Raw genomic sequence first — 20,460 nt, 5'->3', positions numbered from 1 at the left:
GACGCTGTGCATTGTCTATGTACAAACCACTCCAGACTGCGCCCACTTAAAATCTCACGCTCATTAATTTTATCATTATATTGGCCTGACCACATCTACCCATTCCCACGTGGGTGATGGATGTGATCACTGCTAAACCACATTAATCTTGCCCTCCCACTTTCTCCGGAACACAGAGGTGACAACGAGCTTGAATTCAACTCCGGACGACACAAACCCGCCCCGTTTATTATTAGAAATAAGATGTGCGATGCAGATTGTGTTGTTTTCTTACCTTGTTTGGCTTTGCAGGATCTCCTGTCAGGCTGCAGGATGTATCCCTCTGTGCAGCTGCATCTGTATGACCCGTAGGTGTTTGCGCAGGTTTGGCTGCAAGCGCCATACATGGCACATTCATCATGATCTTATAGAAAAGGGAAGAGAATCATTTGTAACAAATTAGGTGTGCTCAAACATGACCCAAATACATAAAGTATACTTAATGCGGCCTCACTCTGGCACCTCCGGCATAATTACTTTTAGAAGCAATGAGCCTCTTTTGGAGCTTCGGTACCTCATAAACTGCTCTTTGTCATGTCTTCACCACTAGAATCAAATGCAGGAAGCGCAGCGACTTTGTTGAACCACTTCCACTGACATAATTATGCAATTTTATGCCACTGGTATGAGCTACATGCACGTAAGACACTACAACTATGGAGACACCTTTGACGGCAAACTCCTGCCTCCCTCGCTGGCTGTCAAAAGCCTGGCCTGTGGCTCATGTGAGAAACACATCGAGAGGCTCATGGTGAAATTGTGTGCTCCATACAATATGTGTGCGCATGTATGTGTGCTGCAGGTAAAATGCACTGTGCTGCAGACAGATGGTTCTCATATATACGCAGCAACTCCTGCTTATTCATCTGAAAGAAGTCTGGCCGAGGGCAAAAGGAGACAGAGAGGGAGGAAAAAGCGAAAATGGGGGGGAGCTGTCCATGGCAGGAGCTCCCGCCTACCCCCCACCCACCCACCCATCATGTCGGCACTGTAGGAGCCTCACCTCTGCAGCTCGTCCCGTCCTCGCCGACCTCAAAGCCGTCAGCGCAGAAACAGAAGGTGCCGTTTCTCGTCATGACGCAGCCGTAGCGGCACCGAAGCTCGTGGCAGGCTGACAGGAGCTCTGCGGGGGGGCAGGAGGGGAAGGAGAGGAAATATGAGAGTTGAGAAAAAAAAAGGTATGAAAGGCGAGGTGAAGTGGGAAATTGCATTTTCGACTTGAGGAATTAACATTTTGAGAATCTTGAGGATTTGGTGCTCCGTTGTAACTGCTCTCTCAATTAGCAAATCACTTCCACCTAAATATCACAAGTTTGACACTATATGGCCAAAGTTTCTATGCTGTTTGCACATTTGCTTTTTAGGTAGAAAAATGAGGTTGATGAATAGAAAGATAGTGTTTCTAAAATATCCATAAATGCAAGATATGACTTTCCCACTTTTGCCAAAAAATATTTAGTTTTGGTTACAATTGTTTTCTTGTGCACAAAATTCATGACCAGGATTTTGGGAATATTTAAATCTGCATATAGTGTACCTGATTGATATTGAATGACTACTCATGACAAACAACCACATCTGGCTCATTTGGCTTCTGTCTGACTTTCAGTTTCACTTCACAATCAAATTATTTGTTTGTTTTTGAGATTCAGAGTTGTATGTTTTAGTTGTTATCAAAATCTGTTTCAGGTTATAATGCCACTCATTTCAATTTTTTCTTTATCTAATCTCTTCATTTAACCCTTCTTAATATTTTTGTTTTAGTCATCTAAATGTTTCTTTTTCTTTCTGTCTTTTTTTTTCTATTAGTATGTTTGAAATAACCATTCATTCTTTCAACCATTCTTCTGTAATTTAAAAAAAATAATCATATATATATATATATATATATATATATATATATATATATATATATATAAACACACAAAATATATATATATTTCCACTTACATAACAATTGGTAGTAAGGATACAAATTAAAGCATCATCTAAAATGACATCTGGCAGATCACAGTTCAAACCCATTGACAACCACACATTGTGAATCCCTCAAATGACAAACAGACAGTAGGAGCCCCGAGGAAGTGCCAAACAGTGTCATTCCTTAGAAATTATCTGAAGAATGTAATTGATGTTGATGGTCTGTATGGGACTAGAATAGCTAATGACGGCATTATGTACTATCCGAAAGGGGAAATAATGAATAATGGCTACAAAAAGGCAAAGTATAATTCTAAAAACAAAGCTGTAATAGCACAAAGATTGATATGCCACTGCTGAACATTAATTAATGTCAAGTAACAACCCAAAAGATAAAAAAAAACAAAAAAAACTTCTATTGGCTGTCTTTGGTCTTTCCTGTGTGAACCATTTGAAGACATCATGAAACGCCTCAGCAGCAGATCAAATTATTTCCTGACAGGGTGTATTTACATCCAATAGCCTAGCGGGGACTGAATGACAATCAAAGCCTCAGTATTCATTATTTTTCAGAACATGACAGCCTTTGGTGGTGAATTTTAAGAGTTGGAATTATGTGGTGTGGGTGGATCACAGTCACATAACAGTGGTTTTTTCTTTTCTTTTCTTCATTACACTATCTAAACTTCTTACTGACACATAAAGATGAATGGTGCAGTTGAATTGTTTGGAGAGCAATATATAAATCTCAGTGAGTGCTTGTTAGAAGCCAATATTTCCAATGATAATGATAAAAACGGTTTGATAGTGAAGGGAAAGACGAATCGGGGAAAATATATATATATCTCATATCTCTGTGTAAGGAGTGGCGGTTGACTAACAAGCCGGAGATTGGCATGAATGATTTATTGCTCCTGAACGCGCGCACACAAGTGCACATGGTGACGTTTCTTCGCAGCTGTTAATATGTATTAAGACCACAAAGTGACTCCATTTGTTTCACAGAGAAACTACTTTGAATCTAATCTCCAATAAAGCCGGAGCAACACATAACTATAAATATAAAAAAAAAGAAAAGAAAAAGAAAAGGCTCTGAAACAGTGTTCCACCTACATTTAATAGCTTCAGAGAGAGCTTAGCTGGAACTATCAGACTGAACTTTCTATGAATTTGGCTGTAATATTGCCCCTCAGAGGAGTTTTGACTGACAGCAAGTTGGATGTAAAATGACGGATTTTTCATTTTGGGGCAAACAATTTTAGAGGTGATGGAGTGCAAGTAAACACAGACGTATTAAAATGGTAAACGCCCGGTAGCCTTTGGAGCACACTGGCCAGACAGAGCCTGCTTAGATATTTATCTGAACTTTCTCAGGGTGGAGGACAGATTCCAGGGTGACAAAGCACAAGGGTGTGATGAATATGGAAAAGGTCTGCGCATAAAGGACACCTTGTCGACTATCAGTTACTCCATTACGCCACATGATACAACTGTTAGCAGAGATTTTTGGGAATAAAACTGTATTCATATACAAGTACAGAGCAAGGTTTAAACTTTCTAACGGCGATTCAGATCTGATGTCCAACTACTCCTCTCAGTGGGTAAATATCAACTTGTAGAGGAGGTTACCGTTTTGGACCAAACTAGAAAAAACTTGGGTATAACTTTTTTTTGGTTTGGCAAGTTTCTGAAACTTAATTTAAACATGTACTTAAGCTTAATCATTGTTTTTGGAAATCAGAGTTGGATCCAGACCATGAGCCTGCACTGGATTAAACCAGTGAGTGGGTCCAAACTAGAGCTCATGAAGAAGCATGGCCCCGGCGTAAAATTCTGCACAATATTGCACTTATGGTTTTCTAAATATTGTTTGAACGGGGTTGCATCTCTCTGTGATATTGTGATTGAGTGCAGAAAATGTCCTTCTGAAATGGTTCGGCCCGTGATTTATCTCCCGGTCTGGAGCACTCAGTGGAAAAAGGCTTAGACACCCCTATTGATTCCTACATAGATCTTACACTTTCATCCATTTGTGTACATTTACACTCTCTTTACCATTATGAAAACACTGGCAGCACAGAAAAAAAAAACATTATGATCATATACAGTGCAGTTCAAAGACATATTACACCCCCTGTCCCACTAAATCATATAAAACTCTTGGTACCTTTTTAAACCCAGAGATACTCTGTCTCACTAATTCTTACAGTGTCACTGGTCGCAAACTTTTTAATGTCACTTTTTTTTTTTTTGTAAAGGTTTTCAGGGGGATACCCTGCCCCTCTACCAGTGACATTTGGGGAGGTGAGCCATTCAAGAGTGAAGTATAGACACTGTGTGAGTCTCCAGGAGCACGCTGTTAGCAGGGAAACGGCTGATAGTCCAAACATAACTAGACGAAGAGAGTCAAGTTAGAGTTCTCTCAAAGATCTGGCATCCAACACTGTGGTTCCCAAACATTACACTCTGCATTTCCCCCGAAATTGCATCCAAGGAAAGGCTTCTGACCAAATATTTGATCTTGGATTTGTCAAAACATTACGGTGAAGCTGTGCTGTCACACCTACTCATATGATTATACAAACACAGAGGGTCGTTTCCAAAGTCTTAGTTTGGTTTGATTTGGTTAAGCTGAATAATGTACTGACTGCCAAGATATATGTTGTTGCTGTATTTGCAATGGAAGAAAAGACTGTGAAAAGAAGATGACGAGGCAAACATCATATGATCAGGTTTATATTCAACCAAGTTTATGTTAGTGGTCGATGTATTTCAGGTTTAAGGAAGTTACATAATCTTTTTTTTTTTTTTTCTAACTTTAAGTTGTATCATTGAAATGCTGACAAGTGGTTTCCAACATGTCCTCAATGATTGCAATGAAAAGCCTTTGGCTACTTGAGCTTGAAATCACAAACCATTTCAGTGAAACCAAACCTTGGTAGATTCACCGACTCTCACTGTGATACAAAGGCAGGTCTGCAAAAGAAAACACAATGAGCAATTTCCAAGGTTTTCTAAGTTCTGGAAAATGTCTTATGTCTTTTTGATACACGGCTCCTTTTAACAAGTTCAGAGTGACAATGCCTCCAGCCTGTCTGTGACCTCTGGTACCCCCCCAAAGAGGTCCTAGATTAGAAACCATTTGTCTACTAGACGTCATTTATCAAGAACAATATCATACATCTTTGTGAACTCACCGAGGTGTCCTGTTTTACTTTTGTTTTTTCATACTTGTTTGTACATTTTCTGTGTTTCCCTGTGTATATTTATATTTAATACATTGTACATTTATCATAACTGGAAATCAATAAGAAAATACGGCCGTTTCATTGCTGTAATACAATACATCAATTCAAAACAACACATTTGTGTGTGTCTGAGAATAAAATCAAGTTTTCTAATATTTTTGCTTTTATTCTGATTGCACACACACGCACATAGACAGAAAGCTTTTTTTCCTGACATACTGTAGCATCATATGTCTGTTGCTTTTAAAGAGTGTCAAAAGAGCTCAGTGATGCAGTCTGTGGCCAAATTGTTCTCTAACTACTATAACTACTTCAGCCTCAAACTGCCCAAATGGAAGTGTCCAACACTGCATGGTGGAGAGGCTCTCACAATGTAATTTCTGTTTCATTCCGCTGAGACAGACAGACCGACCCAGCGGAGACGAGGTAACGTTGTTATGGGAAAGAGAGTATCTTAAATCGCCAGCATGTCAGAAAGGTTGGGAAGGTCCCCACAGTCCCTACGTGTCTATATTACTTCCCACAAAGAAAAAAAAAGAAAAAAAAAAGAAAAAAAAAATAGAATGATGTTTCTCAAATTTCGGTTAAATACAAGGCGATGTGACCATTTCTCTCTCCAACATTGTGTTCTTTTCATTGCGTTTTATTAATACCTTTATCTTTTTTTTTTTTTCCAGGGAAGGTAATGTTACTGGTTTTGTGTTTCTATTTCTGCTCAGAGGACCATGTTTACATTTTGTTTGTCCAACTGTGAGCAGGATTACATCAATATTTCCATGGTAACATACGCTGGGAAGTAAGCCACTTTTAAAGAGATACTGATGACATTAATGCATTTTGAAATATTTGACACTTTTTCTTGTGACACAGGTCATGTAAAGTGCTAAGATGATATCCTGGTGCACAAAATTGTTTGTTGTCTCTGGGGAAAAAAAAGGGTTTGAATGAGGCAGATTATGATTGTTTTAGTCATTTATTCATTTCATTTCAATGACAGCTTATTGGAGCAGGGGAAAAATACAGTGGTTGAATCTAAAAGCATTGAAGTTCATGCAAAGCAAAATTCAGAAAGTAAAAATTATGATATTTTGTGACGTCATTTTGTTTATGCAAGTCTGCAGTTATATCACTGTTGTAAACAAGGCTTATAAGGTTTTTAGTGTGACAGTTATATTTTTTCAACAGTAAAGGCAAATATATTTGTTTTCAGCTATACTAGCATCTAACAATAATTGTGGAAATTATGGGGCTGAGCTTTAATGTATTGTCACATACACAAAATATGAAAAAGAAAGGTCTCGTTCTTCTGAGGCCACTCAGTTGTTCCTCTGTCACACGAGCTGTTTTTTTCCTGAATAATTAGCTAAGTAACGGAAGCCCAGAGAACTAAGGGGTGTCATCAGATCAATGGTGTTTCTTGACCATTTCTTACACAGAAAAGAGAGAAGGAAAAAAAAAGGATACCGTTCAGTTAATGAGCTCACGCTAGATATACTTTTTATTTCTTATAAAAATCAATCCAAAAGGCATTTTCAGCTCAATTTAACAGGGGACCATCAAAGATTTTACTTTACAAAATAGAACACCACAGTGTCTGATCTAACTCTGAAAACATACAACAATGCAGCCGACACAAGCAGAACTCGCCGTTGATAATGACCAACATATCTATTCAACCTATCCTGTTTTCTCAGCTGTGAATTAATCAATCTTCATTTCTACAGCAATTTCCATTCATATACAACGCAGCAGAATTTATGTTACACAATAAACAAATCAGACATTCACATGTGTCTTGTTATTACATGGAAGTTTGTTAATGAGAACAGCATTGTTGTTTTGGGAACTTAATTAACTTGATGTCAATGGCTTCCATTTGAAATAGTTAAAACTATTTAGCTTGTGGTGACATAAGGTTAGCTTATTAGTTTACCTTGGTATATTTACCTCGAATGATTTAAGAAACAATTGAAGCATTTATAATAGGACTTATTTCTTTATTTCACATTGCTGAATAACCTATTCAGCTGCTCCCTTTTAGGGGACACAGCAACTCTTTACAACTCCAACCAAGAGTAAGGAAGCCTTTAAACGACAATATTTCAAGGGAAAATGCTACTTATTTGTGTGCTCGTTTCAGAAAAGTTCCTCGCTCAAACAGCACTTGAAAAGGTTTTTGTTTAAACAGGGCCAAAGTCTAAAATCTGATGGCTGGTAAGACCTTCCTCTTATCCAACCATATTAATAGGCTTTAATAAACTATTCTACTTACTGTAGACATCAGAGAAATATATCCTTTCTGCTAATAAAGTGGCTCTCGAACGTTTTTGTATTGAGCCCCTCCATTAGAAACACCACCACTCTATCCAGATGGACTGACACTCATGTTCACATTCAAACCCTGCAATTTGTTTTACTAATTGTTTGATACAAACTGAAAATTTAAGATTAAAAATATCAAATTAATTACTTTTGCTTTTTACAATTTTTGCAAGATTTCAAGATTTACTCCAAAAATCTATCTGTACAAAAATAGCTTTTAAAACTCAAGCAGCTCTCTGAAATGTGAAAAAAAAATAAAAAGTTTAACATTAGCTTTGCAAAATCAAACAGGACTCACTGTGAAAAAAAGCAACATTTGTGTGATTTGATCTGTCGAATTTTAAGAAAGTTTACTGTCACAAACACGTTTGTCAACACGTTGTTGAGCTGTGGCCCCGCTGCAGTGGCTCAGAACCCCCCATAGGTGGTGGATCCTCCACTTTCAGAAGCACCATGCTCAAAACAAATCAACAGTGGAGACGCTGTATTCACCCTGAACAAACATTTTATATCACTCCCTTCATCAGATTATGCAAAAACCTCTTTTTCAAGCCTCTTGATCTGTTTTATGCACCGAGTAGTCATATAGTTAAGGAACTGGAGAGAATAGGGACATCTTCAGGTGAATTTGGGATTATTCCGAATTAAACTACACCTAGCATTTTTGAATTGAACCATAAAGCAGCACTCCTGGCAAAGCAACCCTAAGAAAAAGATGCACAAAATTCAATACAACCAATTGAAGAGGTAGAGGTTCAAAATAACCAGAATTACACTTGAGAAAGGCACTTGCCAGTGAAATTTGCCTGCTCGGATAGATACATTGTCAGTGGTTGCTGTTTGTTTGAGGCATTAGCATTTGAATGCATCCACATAAACAGGCTTCCTATCCTTTTTCTGACTGCCATTCATTTTGAATACACTGTATGTCAATGAAATCAAAAGGAAAAAAAAACAATGACTTTGAATTAACAAAGCTTCAAGACACCCTTTATATTGGCTTTATGATGAGGGTGTCAAAGAAAAACACTCTCTAACCTTTCCACTAACTAAAGTGTATCAGTCATAGGGGCACAAATTCTCATATTGGCCGTAAGTTGGACAAAGAACCTTTGGGCAGTTGGATGCTAATGTTCTATAAAAACGTGCTCATCATTTTAATTCAAGCATTATACTCAATGGTGTACAACTGTAAACGGCCAAAAACATTTGTTTTTGCACCTATCTTAAAAAAATAAATAAAAATCCATGCATCATAATAAAGAAAGAAGTGTGTTTAAAAGGATGTAGAGATAGAAGGTACTTTCATGAGAGCGAAGGAGTCAGCCCGTGACAGGTGGGTCAGAACCTGATGTCTCCTCCAGCCATCTCTGTTTACCCCTCCTCCAGCTTGTCTGCAGACCCCGTGTGACCCGTGCATTATTATTCATCGCTCGCTATGGTAACTAGCAAGCTTTCCTGTTGTGAAGCAGTATGCAAAACGACTACACGCCGGGCTGAAGATATTCAAAGCTAATCCTCATATCTGTTCAGAAGACGCCAGATGATCAGCCTTCCCTCTTGGCAAACACAGAATGCTGCAGGGATTGTATATCTGCCACTAAGCGTACGAGATACTTTTCACATATCTTGAGCTATACAGCTCTACCTCTGAGAACATGAGTCAATAGTAAAGAGCGTGTAATGTAGTCTCGATGCTGTGGTCTGTAAACATGCATGAGTGAGTGGAGTTCTTTGCATTATTTTTATGCTTCTGTGGTGGTCTGTTTTTCTCCTTCACTCTATTAGCTGTAATATAAACAAGCCTTAAAAAAAATGTGAGTCGTGAATGTTGCATGCCTTCAAAATTAAAGCCAATCGGCTCAAAACAAGTATCAACTTATAGGAAGTGAGATGATGAATGCAAGCGGATTCATTCATAAGTTGCACAAAAATACAATATAAAACATAAAAACCAGTCGTCCGGCTCTCTTTCATTCACACCTGTGCAATGTTTAATCTGCTGAAATATGTGCTGTTAATCCATCTGAAACACAGGCACATATGCATTCCCAACAGCGAGCCCAGCCATAATTTGCAGTCTACTGGAGTCTAATTTGCTATAATCAGATGTATCAACAGGATGATTCTGCCAATTTCACAAAATTAATTCCATCTGTTTTCACATTATGCTTGGTTAAAAGGAAAAAAAAATAAAAAATGTCTGGTTGAGATGTGTAGAGCTCAGAGGAGGATCTGCTTCTTTGTTGTAGGTATCAGAGTCATTTCATGCAGGGTAATTATGTAGGTCTTTGCACTGATTAACCATTGCACTTCGAGTGATTGTGTGCCCCGAGACGACAAGAATCTTGTGAATATAACCATTAAAATCTAATTCTCCGTGCTTCACTGTGACTCATTGCAGTGCCGGGGTAACATATGTGGTGCTGAGGTTTCAGGACAGGCTCCTACTGTCGGGTCTATTGCCCTCATCACACAGGAATCCATAAAAGACAGAGTTGAGGTTTAGTCTTAATATGATTGGTAAAATACAGAGACATTATTTATCCAATGGGATCAATGAGTATTTAAAAAAGACACATAAAGATAATCAACATCAGTGAATTAAAACAGGAATGTTAGGATACTTTGAAAGCCCCTTGAAACAAGTGTGAGTGTGATAATTGTTGTTTCAAAGTATCATCCAAAGCAGTTCCAAATCTCATTGACATTCTCAGTTGCAAATAATCTGATTTGGATTACACATCCAACAACAGTTTGAGCAGATATGGTGAAGGAGCAGAGGATACCTTTACAAAGCTGCGTGACAGCAGTGGCAGAGGGGGGATATTTCAACCAATTCTACTGAATGAGTTAGAAAACCCTGTCGAGGAGGATGAGCATTCAGACTGTTTAAAAGGTGAAGAAATGGCTTGAACTTGATTTGAAATTACTACATTTTAGTCCAATCAAGACATAAATTATCAATCATTCCATAGCTGAAATACATCTTATTTATTTCATTGAGTTTTAAAATGGTTTTGGTGAAAGCAATGTGGGTGCATGGCATATTACTGCATCCATGACATGCACAACATCAAAACGATCATCCCTGAAGAGGTCAAATCAGTTCAAGTGTGCACTCAGGTTATCGACATCACAAATCCTTTCCATCCACCATTGACAGACAGCTGCTCTACTGTTGGGTTTATCGGCCCCCACATAAACAATCCGATTATGAAATTCTTCAAAATACAAAAACGGGACGTTCTGTTATATTGCAAACCTTCCCCCTGTCGAGGACATAAAATTCCACTCAAATAAAAAGCCTTGCTTCTGTCTCGCACATCCACGGAGCAGAAGTTTCTCAGACCTTCCACATTCAGCCACCCAGATGGCTGAGTATGAATGGTGAGTGTGGCACTGTTTCTTTGCCAACATCAACAAGAAGTCTCACCATGGGTGAGAGAAAACCATCCCAGAGCTAACAGTCAGACGGCCCCATCTGGCCTAATTACGGCTTTCCTTCAGGGACAGCCGTGGCCTTTGTTTTTTGAATAGGCGGCTTTCCCCCCAAAAAAAATCCTGTTTATAGTCAAGGAATACATTTATGGTGAAACCAAATTAAGATTGAAACCCAACAGAGAAGGTACACCCATGGCTGGCTCAACCATAGATTAAGACCATAGCGCATGACTCCCTGAGTCATCTGGGTGGTCTCATCTGGATGGAAAAGTGCCTGGATTGATTCCACAAGAGTGGAATTGGGTCAGATATCCTCCAGAGTTCAAACATTCAAGCGATGTTCGCAGGGAAACATTACGAGTATAAGATCTGCAGTTACTGCAGTGACAAAATTCATTGACAATTCTTTAGAAAGTTATCTGAGCAGCTTAAGTGTGTCAGCTTTGATGTGACACGGATCCGTCCGGATGGTGGAGAAGGTACAATTTCCCCTCAGAAAATTGAGAGATACATGCACACATACATGTGGGCTCGGGGAAGAGAAATGTAATCCTGTAGCTCAAACTTGGGCTCAAATGTGACAGTTAATGTTGTTAATCCCTCAAAGCACAATTTGCTGTGAGATTTGAGAACTGGTGCAGAGCCAAGCTTCTGACATGCCCTTAAATATTGGAAAGAATACCATGGGTGTGGGTGTCGAAATCTTCCAGCAAACAATGAAATTTTAATTCCAACCACTCCTGAGGAAGAAAATCCGCTGTAATAGGATTGGATGACACCAGATTGTTTCCTCATATTAGAGAGAGTAATGATATGAGTGACAATATCTTGCCAGACTGTGGAACAACAAAGTAAGATGCATGAAATATTGATTGCGAGTGTCTGCTGTTGTTTGCGTAGTGTGTAGCGGGGGCCTGGCAGCCAGTCGTAACCAGTGTAACCACAAGGCTTGGAACTTCCGCTCCTCTGACAGCAAAAACAAAATCTGACACAGAATGTGGGATTAGATGAGTTTAATACATTCTGGATAGATTCTGTTGAAAACACAGTTTGTATCTTAAGACGCATCTACTAAAAGCAGGAGCAGAAAATGGAACACTATAGAAAATGACTACCTCATATTTCCTTCTTAAAGAGACTTCAACACGCTGGAATAACATGAAAAAACAGCACCTCTCGTTGCTCTGTAGCACCGGCGAGAGGAAAGAGATCACTTTGAATACTTACTGCAAATGTTCCATCCATTAGAGAGGCAGAAATTTAATAAATATGCTAATATGTTAGCGTCTACGAGCCTGGATGGCAGCATATTTTCAACCTATTGAGATAGATGCACACACTGGGGGGAAACATTTTAATATAAGAGAAAAAAAAAAAAAAAAAAACTGGAGCCGTATTCATGGCTCGTCATTTTGGAAGAGGAGCGTCACTTATCACCGTCTCCTTCACCCCCGAGAAAAGTGTTTGTTTGTTTGTTTGACTTGTCGTAATGAAAAGTTAATCAAGTGAGATAATTGAATGTTGTTCAGAAACAGAGGGTGGGAGGGAGCGGGCATGTATGACACTGTTTATTTCTCAGGGACTTCATCAGAGGAGAATAAAGGAAAATGCATTGCAATACTTTCTGTATTATGTTGGGGAAAAGTAAGTCACACCCTGAGAAAAAAATACAATTAAGGTGTGTGTTTGCCAAAGCAGATAAACCAGGGAGACAATACTTACTCAGTCTGATGTCGGTAATTACATTTTTTTGTCTGCTACTTTTCTGCCAGTGTAAGTCTGAAAGCAACTATAATTCAAATCCCCAAATAACTTGAATCAGTGCGTTCTCCTGCAGAGGGCAAACACATTGCATTTGACAAGTTGTGCTGTGTCACAGAAATCATTGCTGCATAAAAGTCCAGATTACCCTTACGTGGCAGAAATAGATCCATATATTTCGGGATCAAATACATTAGAGAGGCTGTCAGCGGGTGGGGTGGGGGGAGGGGAGCTGCACCTCGTAGCTCAGCGTACATTCATCGCTGTTCTGAGGATTATTCTTGCTGACAGGTTTTCTGTTGGACAGAGCAAGATTGGCAAAGGTTCACACTGGAAGTCCAATCGCATATGTAATTACCACCGAGTAAGCACACGAGGAGGCCATTTGTAACAATATTTGTCTCTTATTTTACATTTTATTCATTTCAAAGCTTTTCCGCGTCAAAGAGAGCTAATATGCACTCGCCATATAGTCATATTTCCAGAGGGAATGAATAAAGTTGGACATAGCGCCCAAACTTGTACTGCTTCCTGGGTTAAGATTTTTTTTTAACAGTAGTTTTAACAATTGCCACAGGAGTTCAAATTTAGATTCCATTTTGTTTTAAGAATAAGCAAAAACTGAAGTGATAAAGAGCAGTCTCACTTAAAAATAATTGTATTAAAAAATATTGATTTGGTGTCTTCACCTTCTGAGGAGAAGCTTAAAAAAATTAGGCCAGCTTGTTTAAGCTTGTCTTGTGGTTGTCGTGTTACTGGGGCTCAATCCTCCTAAAGATAATTATAAGAAAACCGCCACAACTTTAAGATGCATTCTGACAAAATGAGTCTGACCTTTTATTTCCCTTCCTGTCACATCAGTTTGATTTTCATCATCAGTGGCTGTCTTATGATACGGACGACAATGACTCTTGTTCAGCTTTTCCCTTGCTGCTTTCAATCTCCATCTAAAGTGAATGTTTTGGTTATTTCCAGAAATGAACAATTATTTAATCTGACATATTACTTTCATAAAATATTTGTAGATGTCAGTATGTATGTGACTGTCTCTCGGTGCTTGTCCTTTGACCTTCCAGTTGTTTCAGGTGGTATGGGATAATATAGCGTACCATGCATTGATATATTAATGAAGCAATATGAACTTAGGTTTATTTAACTTCTGACCATGAAGATGATATTCTTTCACCATCCACTAGTAGTAGACATACAGTACTGACATGATTTTTCTTAATACGTTTTGCAGCTTCTTTCTGAAGTTGGAGATTTTTCAGTTTCTGTATTGTTGTTGTGTTTTGTAGTCCAGGGTTTTAATAATTGCAGTTTCCCATTGATCAATCCAACAAAAGGGATTTGCTTTCATGAAAATTACCTTTTTACACACACTTCAGTTTTTTTTGAAGAAACAAAACTATTCGGTGAACTGTAATTTAATATTTTTTTGCCTTCAGTCAACATTGATCCATGAAATTTTACAAGCACACGTCTCATTACCACCTCTACAATCCTCATGTGAAGTGAGATCCATCAGTTCATGTTCTTTCCTCGAAATACACGGGCTTCTTTCTGCGGTTCTGTTTTGCTTCGTTGTAATTGAATCGCATCGAAAAAAAAGAGAAACTACAGCATTGAATTTTGTGTTCCACTAAAGCCATGTTTGGTGAACGTAAATATTAGTAGTGCCGGCACCAGTGTGCACTGAGCGCACCAGCCAGACAAGAGCCAAGTTTATTTTCTTTTTTGTTGTTGTTGTGCCAACTCTCAAAATTACCCGTAATTAGCAACAGCCGAACGAGTTTGCTGACACACTTGTAATTATAGCAAGTCACATCACCAGCCAACAACTTAAGTTGTGTTAAAATCAAAATTGTGAGTGTTGTGATTGGAAATTGCCGATCATGTCAACAAAATACTACTCAGGTCCCACACAGGGAAGTAAAACAATGAAGAATCACAATTCAGTTGAAATCAATGAAGCGAGTACTCATTTATTTAAAGGTTTGATTTCACATATCAAAATCAGTGTAGAATCACATTAAGAAGAGTCAATATTATTGCAGATGGCTGATATGTAATATTGATATACTTCTGTCCCTTGAGGACACTTTAAGCTTCGCATAAGAGAGAGGAGAGGCTGGGACCAACAAACCTTCATACTGAGGGGAAGCGTAGCACTTCGATCCCAAGGGAGAAAGTAGAGATCAGCAGTTTTAACTGTGACAGGTTTTATTGTCATTGAAGCAGACGATGAGATAGTTGTGTAGATATGTCGGATTAAACAGAACATCATATTAGAATTGGGGTTTGGAAATGACTCTAAAGTGTAGGAGTTAAGTGTTGTGTATTTTTTGCAGAGTGAGCATGTTTTTTGAATATTAAAACTGACTTGACGTGTTCTGTGTTTTATATTCCCTGTGCCGTGTTTCATTATCAACAAACAGGATCATTATGCAGAAAAATGTCAAGCAATCATGAGCTATTGATAAAAAGGTTGGTAATGATTAATGTAATGGTGTGGGTCAGGCGTAGTGTGGGACAAATGTATCAGTGTACTTAATAATGTTTTGTTAAATGTCAGGAGCAGCGAAATAGACACTGGACTGCACAGTGTTCTCATATTTAGAAACAAATTACAGGTTTTTTTTGTTTTTTGTTTTTGTTTTGTTTTATAATACCTGCAGGATAAAGACAACAATATTGGTATCATCCACATTGCTTGATATCTTTAATTAAAAACTACTTGTTGATTAAGACTTGGAGGTGTTTTGTTTTGTGTCTGGCTTTTTTTTGCCATCAAGAAAAAGCAAATGCAATGACATAAAGTAACCCTTGGGATTTGCTAATTAAATGGAATAATTCTGTTGCTGGAGCCCATGACTAACAGGTTTCCACATGCTGGCTGGAAAGTGTACATGCAACTCCCATTTAATTGCATGTTCACCGTGTGCTCTGAGAAGGGATCAAAAATACATTAATAGGCAAAGCTCTCTGCAGAAAACAATCCCAAAGCTCTCCTTGTGCAAGTAATTGCACGGCCATTATAACTGAGCGCAGGCTATGATTATTATTTAAAGACCTGCATCTTACTCCAAAGCCTCATGCTAGTCATCTACATAGGACTCCCTCAGAAACTGCTGTATTTACTAATCGCAAAGATAAACCCCTAAAAACAAACACCCCCCCAAACCCCCTTCACTTCATGCTAACTTGTTAACTTAATAATCCAGGCTGTGTTTTGGTCTCTCGAAAGTTTTAAACAACCATTTAAAAACTGTAGTGTATTTGAGCAATGCTGCTTGGAAAAAAGGGGGTTGCTGTCTGGCTGCTCTGCAGCTCCGACTAGAGGTAGGTGGCTGTATGACAGTTGAATGGCCTTTTACGAGAATAAAGAATAATAATATTAACAGACTAATATTTCTAGTGCGAATGAGAGAAGGGACTGACATTTGATCATCCATCCATCCATCCATCTTCTATCCCGCTTATCCAATTCAGGTTCAGGGGGTCTGCTGGAGCCAATCCCATCCTACAGTGGGCGAGGGCAGGGTACACCTTGTACAGGTCGCCATTTGATCATAGAGTCCACTAATCACATCCATAGGCTTATGGCATTGACATTCTGGCTGAAGATCTCTCAGCAAAACTTCTAATGCAGAGTGCATCAACCTTTTTGTGCTAGAGTATCACAAAGATAATTAGTTAACTGATTTCAGACAAAATATTTGTCAACAAAGACGTATGTTTTTGAAAGGAAGAGAGAAATAATTAGCAATGAAAGGGATTATTATAAAAACTATGTGACTGCTCTTTCACACTGCTAAACTAATCTAAATACAAACTAATTTAATGTGTGCACAATAATTTCTCACAAACCACAATGTGTATATTCATTGTAATGCAAATTTACCTTCTGTGACCCCGTGGCTTCTACGGTGTCAGATATTTTGAGTACGGTATTGTGTCTAGTGTGTGTGATAACGCTGTACTGTAGCTATAAATCGAAGTAAATAACAAATTATAAAGTCTCTACAATGAACTGACTATTCATAATCTTCAAATAGCAAAGCAGGTTTAATGCTGCCACTCCAGTGCACCACAGGACCCACTAAGATCAATGCAAAATGACACAAATTAAAATTGAAATTAAAATCTGATCGAACTCCAGAATATTCATTTTGATTGTGCTGACAAGTGTCATAAAATACTGGACAAATGGGTGAGGGAATTTCCAGTAAATTAAAAAGTATCGCTTGGTTTTATTATTCTGTTATCCAACATTTCTGCACTATATATAGTCAAATCTGAATTGCTGACATCGACTTTGAGACAGCGATGTGACAGCACTGAGTTGGCATCAGCCTATCATTGATCTCTGATGACACTGCAGTAAATGTGCTGCCATGATACAGTCTCAAGAATCAGAGCTGAAAAACAGAAACCAAGGAGCTCAGAGACGATAAATGTGTGTTTTTCTAATTCAGTACTTTACATCATGGTTTCTTCCAACAACAATGGACACAAATTGATATTATACGGCATATTTAAACACAGGGCAGAGCAGTATGCTGTTCTAGCTCATAACCAAGAGGACTTTAATTCCAGTGCAGGCACGATGACACTGAATAACCTGTTTGAACTTTTCTTCTCTACCATGTTCATTTAAGGAAAAGTGTTTGCATTGACTTCCTGGGACGACCCTAAGGAGAGCATATGAAGTCGGAAGCTGAATAGTGTTTATTTAGGACTGACATTTGTCTTCCTCAATGCAAGCAGCAGAGACTTCAGAGATCCCACAGCACCGCCATGAGCAGGCGATTAAGAATGAGCAAGTTTCCTCAAGGTGAGAGGAAAGAGTTTGGTGGTTTTCCATCTGGGCACCTTCATATCAAGGCCTCTTGGGATGTTCAGCATGTATATTCATAAGCAGTGGGTAGGGGAGGGGAGGGAGGGGAAAAAAAGTTTTAAGAGACCCAGCTGGTTACCTAAAACTTCCATTTGGTGACCTCAATTTCTCCTGCTTCCCAATGAGTTTGGTCTGTCCATGTGGGACCGGGCATCCTGTACAAGACGTGACCCTGAGTGAACCTCAGCAGAAGGATGGCACCATACAGACCGACCCACACTGTAATGTCTTATATATTTAACATGGTCTCAGGAAATATGAAGAAATAATGAATGCTTTAATTATTTATTGAAGATTAATTTATTCATTGAGAAAGAATAAAGAAAAAAAAAATTTCCACAGTTTTAGGCAAGGAAGTTTTCAAAGCAGCTGACTGCAGGGTGGCATTAAGAGCTGGATTGTTAGTGTTCAGATCACACAGTATAACACTTCAGATTGTGGCTTTGAAAGAAATCTAGAGCACAGATGTGCCATGTCAACTTTTCATTGTGAAGGGTGTGTGACATGACATCACAGGACAAAGGAAAGTGGATGTATACAGTGTACAAGGTTAAGACCGAAGGGAAACCACAGCACGAACATAACAGATCAGACAATGACAACAAGGCCAACACAGTGGAGATGAACCAGTCACACAACAATGGTGCGATCTCCTGCTGCAATTACCATTTGGCTAAGAGTAGATAAAGACATGTGATGTATTTGCAGCCTCATGACAAGAGTTATGCATGAATCACATGTTGCATTACATGCAAGGCTGTATGAGCACCGGCGTTATGATATATTCAAACAATGAAAATGATTTTACTGACTATGTTTTTGTTCTCAGCAGATCTTTGTCAGGTCAAAGATATTGTTCATCAATTGAATAATCCATCCCCACATTTTTAAACCATGGTTACAAAACAGGTGTTGCCATAAATGACATTTTGTTTGTTTTTTTGTTTTTTTAATCATGCAAGTTTCATGTGTGATGCTATTGCAAACACAAATACACAAAAAGTTTGAATATGGGCTACATTAGAGTCACATAATTTATTATTATTATGTTCATAATTTAATTTGTTGTGACATAATACCAGAGATATGAGTGTGTTCAAGTACAACATTTAACTGTCATAATGTTTAACTAACTCATATTCCACCCAGATTGAGATGACAACGCAGCTTTTTCACAACAAAGATATACTTCCATTTAACTTTTTTGAAGCTAAAGGCTTCAGGAAGTCAACTCATTGAGCCCTCAAACAAAACAAAAAATGCTGCGTACTGTAAAAGTGTTAATCTCATTGTACATACAATATATTATGGGGACAATGTTTAAAATACAAAACAATAAAATATGAAAAATTTGGATTGTTTCAAAAGATTTTTCCTTCTTTTCGACAAGTCGACTATTCTTAAAGTTTTGTTCAGTGGACAGATGAATTAACCACTTCTTATTACACAATAATCAGACATTCTCCATCTTTTGAAGTCTCCCTTGCTTTTTAAACTAATTTCCTCTTGTCCTGTCACAATCAAAATAACGGCTGGAGGAGGCAGAGGTCGTTTTTGCACTTTTCAGCAATCTGGCGCTGTCGTCATTTTTTAGGAAGAGGACAGGCTGCTTAGCAACGAAGAGCAAGGTGGAACTCACTGCTATCACTGTCTAAAACTCTTTCAGAGGCACATTAGAATGGTGTTTAATTGGTGCTAGTTTGGGAATCTGTACGGAAGTGAGTATTTAACAAGTCGTGGGTGGCTAGAATCTGCCATTATGGTGATATTCAGCACCATTGTAAAATGTGAAAGACTCCTTCCCTTAAACATGCACACACGCACACACGCACACACGCACACACGCACACACACACACACACACACACACACACACACACACACACACACACACACACACACACACACACACACACACACACACACACACACACACACACACACACACACACACACACACACACACACACACACACACACACACACACACACACACACACACACACACACACACACACACACACACACACACACAGATTTACATATGTGTGTGATTGCAAGCCTTGGGTTGCGCGATTATTGAGAACATGTGAGTACAGGACGTTAAAACATTCTGTGTGTGTGTAACAGCCATGAGATGGTTATCACCTTGGCCTTCGAGCATTTATAGATTATGTGCCATATTTGTGGCCGTGTTGACACAATCTATCTCCACAGCAGAAGGACTATGAGCCTTCAAAAAAAATAAAAATTAAATAGAAAAGACCACCTCTGTATGTGCTCCCATTGCTGACCTAAGCGTCTCGCCCAGGTGGCATTCTACATTTTCATTAAATTTGAAATGACACGAAGGCAGCACTTGAACCAGGCCTACAAACCCTTTACCCTGCGTGCTTGTTTATTCATGCAAAAAGACCTTCAGCTATTATTCCTGAACAGTACGCTGGAGCTCGGAATCATATTTACGCTGCAGCTTCATTGCAGTTCCGCAAAGCCTCTGGCCTCGGCTTTGCAGCCTCTGCGCAGGTTGTGTGGACTCTCTGATAATAGGTCGGACAACAACTATTTTTAGGTGATCAGTAAACATGTATTTTCAAGTGACCCCATTACTAACAGCAATGTAAAGCACAGGGTAGAAGCTGTCAAAGTGTAGGAAGATGAACACCTGCTTGCCCTCTAAAAGATTGTTTTTTTTTCACATGAGTTTTTTAGGTTCAGCTTGGTGGTCGCACTATGAAAAACACAAATTCAAAGCAGCAGGATGAAGCAAAATCTCACCTATTGTGTGAAGTTAAAATAATTTGAAAACACAAAAGGCATCAGGCC

At 38.7% G+C, this 20,460-nt stretch overlaps 1 protein-coding gene across 1 annotated transcript in view; it reads right to left on the bottom strand.

Moving 5' to 3' along the window:
* The window catches only part of lrp1bb (low density lipoprotein receptor-related protein 1Bb), a 297,754-nt gene that overhangs the window by 160,200 nt on the left and 117,094 nt on the right, over positions 1 to 20,460 (bottom strand). Inside the window, exons 4-5 of the mRNA XM_080478884.1 lie at positions 1,043 to 1,162; positions 275 to 403 (exon numbers count right to left, since the gene is read on the bottom strand). Of these exons, the coding sequence (XP_080335010.1) occupies positions 275 to 403; positions 1,043 to 1,162 (249 nt within the window). The remainder of the gene's footprint in view (positions 1 to 274; positions 404 to 1,042; positions 1,163 to 20,460) is intronic.

Source organism: Lipophrys pholis (genome assembly GCF_963383615.2).
Source record: "Lipophrys pholis genome assembly, chromosome: 13".
In the NCBI taxonomy this organism is placed as follows: domain Eukaryota; kingdom Metazoa; phylum Chordata; class Actinopteri; order Blenniiformes; family Blenniidae; genus Lipophrys; species Lipophrys pholis.
Note: the sequence above shows the minus strand (reverse complement) of the source record. Positions and strands in the feature narration are given on the sequence as shown.